The sequence below is a fragment of the Plasmopara halstedii genome, assembly GCF_900000015.1.
Source record: "Plasmopara halstedii genome assembly, contig: Scaffold_322, whole genome shotgun sequence".
NCBI lineage: Eukaryota > Oomycota > Peronosporomycetes > Peronosporales > Peronosporaceae > Plasmopara > Plasmopara halstedii.
In genome coordinates this window covers 1,676,611-1,685,264 of record NW_020187243.1, presented here as the reverse complement: position 1 = coordinate 1,685,264, position 8,654 = coordinate 1,676,611, and the positions used below count along the sequence as shown (strand labels likewise).

Below are 8,654 nucleotides of genomic sequence, written 5' to 3'. Positions count from 1 at the left end.
CGTCATTGATAGCGCGCGCAAAGCGCGACGCTCGTGCTCATCGAGCCTAGGATGTACAACCCCCAGTGCTGCGGACGCACTGTCCGACATCGCACCGCGTGCGGGAGACGAAATTGGGCTCTGCCCGTGTTCGCTCTTAGTACCAGCGAGACTTGGTAACTTCTGTGTCGTGGACACAAAGCTCATTGAGCAAGGAAGTCGTTTTATTCATACAAACTAGGTTGCAGTGTCTAGCGGACCCGCGAGCCTCGTTCAGGCAATAATTGATTGGAACTGTAAATGTTCTCAATATTAATGAGGGAGGGTGTAACGTGGTTACACGTACCCTGGTAACAGGGATGTGTGTCACACGAGGTGTGCATGGTGTGATGCACCCAAACAAGAATACGGTATGTGGCTAGGAAGCCAGTAGTTATGCATACATTTAGATTTTACTATATATATTTAGTAAAATCTATACATTTCAAAGTAGGCGGTTTAGCCGCAGATAAAAATAAATAAGAATCAGTTTTGTATTTAAACCGAAGAGTTTATCAGCCTTGGATAAGATAGTAGCTACTTTTGGAGTTAGCAGATTGCGATCCGTTACACTCGTATTGGTTCTTGTAAGGAGCGAAAGGTCGGTGACCTAAATTACGCTTCCTCAAGCGCTAAGCTACGGCAGCCCCGCCACAGTCTCGCCGAAGTGGCACTTTAACCTCGGGTACCCCCGCCACTTCACAAGATACTTGATTTGACCTTTGTGACGACGTCGACCCACAAGACCTTTCACGTGATAGTGGACACCACCATTCCTGTCGAGAAGAATCGGCGGCGGACGATGACGACTGGGTCGATTGCTGCCCGGTCACTCACGTTACTCTTTGAGCTCTTGAGGACGAGATCCGTCGCTATCAGGACTCCGCTGAGCGTCATGCTAGGATCGAATATCGCTTCGCGGAAGACCGAGAGAGCTTGGAGCACGCTGTACACCGGCTGACACTATCGTGCTCTGTCGAAGCGGCTCCTAGCCGTTGAGCAGCCGAATCTTGTTGCCGTTGGAGATGGGGATCGTCGCACTCCGTACTCAAATCCAGTTGCTGGACCAGCTTCTAGGTGTCGAACACCAGTAGATGCCGCTCTGCTGCCAACGCTTCCGCGTTCATTTGCACCGGATCCCGGTACGGCTTAAGTAAGCCCACATATAACTCTGCGTGGGTGCGCATCTCTTTTGGAAGTTTTAGAGTATAGACAAGGCCCCGCTTGGCCACAATATTTAAAGTTCCGATAAATCGTGGACGGAGCTTCTTCTTAAAGACAGCTGAAAATTGCATGGGTAGGCAGGGTTTTTGGATTTTATTTAAAACTAGGTCTCCGACCTTAAAAGTTCTAACCTTACCTCTACCTCTCCCGTCTTCATGTTCCTTCTGCAGGGTTTGGCTTCCTGCCATCGCAACGCAAACTCGTTGTAAGGCACTCAGTCTGGTGGACAGAAGTTCATCGACTTCTTTACGAACAGTGAGAGGGCTGATATGAGCTAGTCGCTCGTCTTTTCCTCCCTCTAAGGCGGCGTCGGCGGGACGCGAGCATGAACGAGCCCGTTCACGTAGAACGTCGACCAATAATTCCCAGTGAAGCGTGGGTCACTTTCAGAGACAATTAACCCTGGGAGTCCATGTTGTCAAAAGACACTATTCACAAACAGCGTTACTGTACCGACACTGTCGGTGGTGTCCGACACCGCCGCAAGATGACGGTCGATTAAGACCATGACACCCGTGCTGCCCGCCGAGTCCTTCGGCAGGCCAAAGACAAAGTTCAAATTTATGGACTGCCAACACCGGAGGGTACCGGCACACTGTCCAGCGGCGCCGCCGTTTCGGAGAAGGTTTTGCACTTTGACACATCTTAAACGTGCTCACATAGGCACTCGTCCATTTGTACGGCTTTCGTCACCGGTAGTGGCAACCCACATAGCTATAGGTCTTCTCACGACCGAGAATCGGCTCGTTTACCTGGGACCCTTTGGCGTCTCAGCTCCTTCATGAGAATATTAAGCGCGACGGAATCGCGTCTATCTAGTTCAAGTGTTCGAGCCCACGTACATTGGACGGCGTGAAGGACGACAAGCGTGGAAGGAAACTGATTTTCATCATTTTGGAGAGTATTCGCACTGGAACGCAATGTTTTTTATCAAGCGAATGCAGAGCGACAGATCAGCAGCACGCTAATATCGCTTAAAGTACAGCAACTGTAGCATTTTCTCTATTTGTGGTACTGCGGGCACCACCTAGACTATCTAGTTGGAATCCAAATGGATGAACTTTGATGCAATAAAACTTTCTTATGCATTTATTTATCCCTTAAGCAAGTACAATCTCTCTGTGTACAAATGTTATTGCTGTAACGTATTTCAATTCCATCAGGAAACGGTATCTAAATACAATTCATATTGTTTCAAGCATATGACCTCGGAAGCATTGAAACCTTGGGTACGACATTTGAATATATTAAATTGATTGCAATTAGAGTTGTCATTTTACTGATGCAGTAAAATGTTTTTTGTATCGAGTGGTGGGTGGAATATCACAAGTACGCGTGGAGTCTAAAAAATATACGTAAGCTACCTGATTAGTGAGTGACAGCCAGCGTAGTGTTTCCCTAATTTTCATGTGAAACTTCATTAGGGGCTGAGTGATACAACCTTCACCACTGCTAGTCGAGTATTGTGAGGGCGTCAAGCGGGTCGAAGTTAGACTTCAAGGATAATTGTCTCGACGCAGTTTGGCTTTCTCTACGCGCCATAGATCATCTAAGTTTATGGCAGCGAGTACCGGCACTATTCGTATCCATTAGACGCGCAAATTGTTTATCTAAAAAGAAATTCGGAGCTCATTCTCATTATATGGGATGGGAAAAATTGATGGCTTGGCAAGTTTCACAAGGCAATGGGTCGGTCCCCCTGCCAGAAATCGGGCTAATCATAGCTGTTGAAATCGTTAAAGGACTTAGTACTAGAAAATCGATAAGAAATTGCTTGTAGGATCAATAACTTGACTCAATTTGTACGAACGCAAGGCTCCCATCGTGTGTTCGGCGTCTAGATTTTCTACGCGCGAATCAGACGCGCTAAAAAAACACCATTGAGACTAGCGACGGAGACTTATTAACATTTTACAGTGCTTCAGATTCAGTACAATAAAAATGCACACGATCAACTAGACAGGACAAGCTGGACAGAGAGTAAGATAAAAAGGTCGAAACATTGAATGGGAGAACTCCGTAGCAACACAGCCAGTCCGAACGTGTTGATACAGTGCTGTCGCGATCCTCGGAGAAGGTTTTTACGAGATTCAATTAGAATAGCAGCGAGGAAGTAGAACCCTCTTGCTTCACGCCTTGCGATAGAAAACAGATGTCTTTAAGCAAACTGTTTAGTGCCAGAACTGCTTCAACCTTGAAATGTAAGAAATGCGTAAGCTCTGGTGAAGCCTAGGCAGAGCACAAATCCCAGATTGCTACGTTTTTGGAGTCAGCTTTGGATATCTACCAGAATGCCTACATGATGATAAAGCGATCTTCCAATTAAAATGAGCACCCGATGAGCCCAAAAGTCATTCCCGATGACAGCAGGATTGCTTACTTCTTTTACGCTCTCCAACGTAACAGCAGGTATAGCTATCGAGCTAAATTCTGAATGAGGAGGGAAAATGAAAACCGGCGATGACAATTCACGACACGAACGTGGGATTTATGCCTCCTTAATGCCTTCGATCGGTCAGGTTTACATGAAGCGCAGCTACAGCTTACTCAGCTTCCACTTGTTCGTCCGAAATTATATCGGAAGTAAACTTTCCGTGCGCACACTGTCGATGAATAACATGTTATTGATATGTGTAGAGAGGCCTGGCGTTTCGCGCGTGATGGCGTATGTGAACTACTTAAATTTGGGAACGACCCTACTATATCTGTCTCGGTTGGTAATCAAATGGATGGTTGTTGATAATTATTGAATGTCTTAAACTTTATAGCGCCGTACTGAATTTATGAAAGCCGTATCTAGGGTCAATCGTAAACCCTAAACCCTAAACATGTACAGCAAGGCGGTCGAGCGAGTGAGGAGGTTAAAAAAATTTTGGATAAAGAAGCACATTTACTAATGTTTTGAGACGAAAAATGAAGCCAAGACAGTTGACTCGGGAAAGCGATCCTGAAAATATATGCCTACCAAGACGGCGCGGATGTCATGGCTTGTTACGCGAAGATCCTTTCCTATGACGTCATTGGGCGCGATCATACAATATCGTTCCTGGTCTGGAAATTCGATCGCGCAACGTATGCTTTAAGCCAATCTTCTAACAGTCGGGCACAGCATTGATGTTGCTGCATGGAAATATGCACCGTCCTTTATGTATCACTTTAATTGCAGTCATGCTTTAAAGTACCTTACAATTTATTCATAATCGAACTGGCATCACACCAAAGAACATTAAGAGTGTAATGTTTGAGCCATATTGACAAATCATCACGCCACTTAAAATGTTCTCAGCACAAGTTAAATCTTGTTGTGGTTATCTAAATTATCAATGCGGTAAAAGCTTTGATATAGGGATCGTTATTAAAATCTATGCCTGTGGCTCAGAAAATATTGATGGAAAAACAGCGCAAGATACCGGATGACAAAAATCGACTCCGATGCCATAATTGTAATCGGTTCGACTAGCTATGATTAAGTCTTTCTCGCGGATCGAAGTTCCAACACCACCGAGCTATTTCAGTGTATTTATCTTGTTAATATATTTTATAACAGCACATCATCAATCACTCATCATTATCGTGACAAAGCGTCGACGAAGAATGATCTAGTTGGTCAAACTCTTCTCTTCAAAGTACAATTCCCGCCGCTTCCACGCATCATGTGCACTGTCAGTGACCGAACCAAAACCAATTGCGAATCCTTCAATGCGAAGAAAGATGATTGCCGTGGTTAAACCCGACACTCTTCCGAACGTCGACAGGACTTGCGCCGTTGCGAAGTGCTCAGGCTTGACTTTATAAGGAAAAACATCCAGAGAATACGTTCCTCGAGAACCATCTGCATCATTAACTTCCATGCGTAGACGTTCGTACTGTCAAACTTGTTGATGCGGCTGGGGTGGAGATTTTAATAGCGGGGTCGAAGTCGTAAATAATGGCAGAGGGTGCGGGAGTTGAGCTCATGAGGACCACTTTGTAGGGGATTCGTGGGCCTCACAGACAATACGGTACTTTAAATCCTTATCGTCAGGATTCACAATTCGTGGCGTATCCGTCGAGTCTGTGCTATAATACATCAAACCATTATTTAATGAATATCGGTGCAAAGTGCACGCAATCGCGACAACAACTTCTTTTTTGAGTCTTCGAACTCGTTGCTCCCGTGAGCCCGAAGCAACGCTACGCAAATACCATCACCCACGTACGCGGCGCGAATCAATTCCATCACGGTCCACGTTATCGTCGTGACACGAGCAAGCTCATAAACCGGTCTGGGTGACAACGAATCAGCCAAAGCACTCTGCTTTCCTGGCTCATACTACACCTCGAAGTTATATGCTGCAAAGATTGAGGGACACCTGGACATATCCTGCGAGAGGTGAAACGGCTGAGTCGCAGTGCGTAGTGACGTATGATCTGTGTCGATCACAAACGGCTTGGAGCCTAGCAGGTGAGCCCGGAACTTGACAAAAGCATTCTTCATAGCAGGTAATTCCTTGTCGTGAACTAAGTAATTTTTCACTGCAACCTTGAGCTGGCGAATTCGAACTCGATCACCCGATTTCACCCCTTATCTGCTAGCAGCATTGCACAGTCGATGACAAAGTCTGAAGCGTTACAGACGACACTAAAAAAAAGTACGACTCGGGTTCGGCAACGCCGGCATTAGTGCATGAAGGAAATTCTCTTTGACTCTGTCAAAGCCTCCCGATACTCGGTATATTAACACCATTTTGCATCCTTTTCAAGGAGATTCGACAATGGCAGTATTAATCCCACATAATTCGCGCTTAACTAGTGGGTGAGGCCAATCCTTTTGCGCAAGTCCTTTTGGTTCTTTGGAACCGTCCGATCTACAATGACCTCGACCTTCGCGGAATCCGCTTGAAGGCCACGCCTCCCGAATACCTCTTCGGCGCCAAAGATGCACTTGTCTGCATTAGCATACAGCTTATTCGTGCGCATGCACTCGGCACCGCTCTTAAATAAACGATGTGGTTTTTTTCACCCATCATGCCGTGCTCTGCACAACTGTAGACGAAGATGTCGGCAAAGTATGAATGTGCATACGTCCGGCGGGACCTGAACAATTGCACCACAATACGATTAAATGTTGTTGGTGCATTTAACAGCTCTAGGGGCACCACCAGCCACTCCCAGAGAACCCCACACGGAGTACTCATCGCTGTCAGCGGAATTCCGCTCGCTCTCATAAGCAATTGGTAATACCCGTCGACCATGTCGAGAGAACCCTTAGGGGATAGTATGTCAAGATGAGACCAGCAATGCTTGGTGATAAGCTTAAGCAGTTCCTGGATCCATCGCAAGTGGACGCGGAAGCGTTGGCGCCGGTTCCTCCGGCGCCTGTGCCGAAATGGTGACAGCGTTTAGGTTATTGCAAGCATAAACGATACGCCACTTGCCATTCGGTTTCCAGACACAGAACGTGGGTGTTGAATGGAGGGACTTTCTCTCACACACCATCCTGCGTCGTGCTTCGCACGGAAAAAGGCATCAATGACGTCGCACTGCTCCTTGGGCGGGGGCCATTGGCATGTTACACAATTTTTGGTTTCCAGAAGCTGTCGATCTCATGACGCACATCAACGGGGGGGGGTCTTTGGAGACGACGTCAAGAATTTCCTTCACAACCAAAGGATAAAACGAATCCGAGGAAATATTCAGGATCGAAGATCCACTTCGTGCGCTCAGACCCCATTGGTGTCCTCCAGGACAGCTCCATTCAGAAGCGACGAACAAGGGTATATAGCTGTGCGCTATCGTCTACGGTTAGACACACCCTGGCTCAATATAGACACCCTGCGTCTTGCAGATATACATCCGACAAAGTACTGCTATTTCCGCAGTCTTCATCTATTGGATAATGTGCTATCCCACGTGCACCACTGGAGCCTCAACCTTGATGCCTCGGACCTCGCATGACCATGTCACTCGTGGCATGCAGCGACTGCTTCTAAACGTGAGCAGTGCTCAGTAGATTACGTGTGCCTTCTATCGGAGGTGATTTCAAGACACACCACAGCTAAACTAGAAGACATGATCGTAACGCCCAATGACTTCGACCTCTAGTCGATCTATGACTCATCGTATTTCAGCCGTCCATACCAAGTATGCCGAAAATTTAAACTTAAAGCTAGAATTTAGTACTAAGAATATAGGTTTTAGTATTTAAGTGAATTACAGGTTATATTAATACGAAAAGTTTTTTGAGGTCCTATAAAACTATTTCGAAATGTTCAATTATGACAATTCTTGCGTTAATTTACTTCTTTAGCAGGACATGCATATTATAGCTAGACGTGGTCCTTACAAAAAAAATCTTTTTTGGATCCCGGTCGATATTTCAGTCGACGATGGCCCTCACGAGCATATCCTTAATTATTTGGCAGGTTTGTTAAACTACATGCCATTGGGCGTGTCGAAAATATATACTCGGAAGATTATGAGATATGTCAGGTAACCTCTTAAGTTGCCCTATTTACCAGTAAACTGTGCAACTTGCATCACTGCAACGAGGTACTCAACATTAGCGCCAAGCTTAGCAGCATCGGCGCCAAGATGGAGGATGAGGACGTAGAAATATGTCTGATTCGAAGTCTACCCAAGAGCTATGCGAACGTCGTTCTCAACTTGGATATGAGCAGTGCAGAGCTACGGATGCAGGGCGTTGTGAAGGTGTTAACGAACGAGCACATATAGCGATAAGGTGAAAGGACCAAAACGGTGAAGACTGAAGACGCGGCAGAGTAGTTCAGTGCCGAAAAAGAGTCCCGCCAGTTCACTTTTTGCGGTAAATTGAGACATACAGTGGAACCCTGGACCAAGCAAAAGTATGATAGTCGAGGAGCTCGACAAGGCGTGAATTATCGTGGTCGCGGAGCTAGCAACGTACAATATCGGCACAGAAACGACAACGATTACTATCAAATAGCGTTTGCAGTATACCTGGAATACAATTTATCGTCTGGTAAAACACACTGAGTCTGTGGGCCATTGATAGCGGTGCTACTTTGCTACGACAAGTCGAAGTTAATGACCCTGGATAAACAGGACTTTAATAAGCTTCCACAAATCTAGCTGGAAGCTGATACGTTTTGAATATATACTTTCTAATATTAAGATAAATTAAGTAGTCAGGATTTAGGGTTTATGGTTTATCGACCATGACGATAAATCTTTGGGGGACAGTATTTCTTGGAGGTTAGTGTTTAAGGTTTTGAGTTCTCCGGAATGACGGTCACTGTGATTGCCTTGAGATAGAATTGGCTGCCATCCCAGTGCTAAGGGTCGACGGTAGAGCTAGAATCATATCGTGGCAACTACGTATCAGGCATAAGCACTTTTTAGCTTCTCTACTTCGGCAATGTAAGCCTTCATTGCATCTTCCGAGGACATGC

At 45.9% G+C, this 8,654-nt stretch overlaps 1 protein-coding gene across 1 annotated transcript; it reads left to right on the top strand.

Moving 5' to 3' along the window:
* Window positions 1-3,689: 3,689 nt before the first annotated feature.
* PHALS_08476 (uncharacterized protein) lies at window positions 3,690-3,992 on the top strand (the record flags this gene model as incomplete). Its single annotated transcript, XM_024723830.1, has 1 exon — window positions 3,690-3,992. One exon carries the CDS (start codon window positions 3,690-3,692, stop codon window positions 3,990-3,992), a length of 303 nt encoding a protein of 100 aa, XP_024574767.1.
* Between the last annotated feature and the right edge of the window lie 4,662 nt (window positions 3,993-8,654).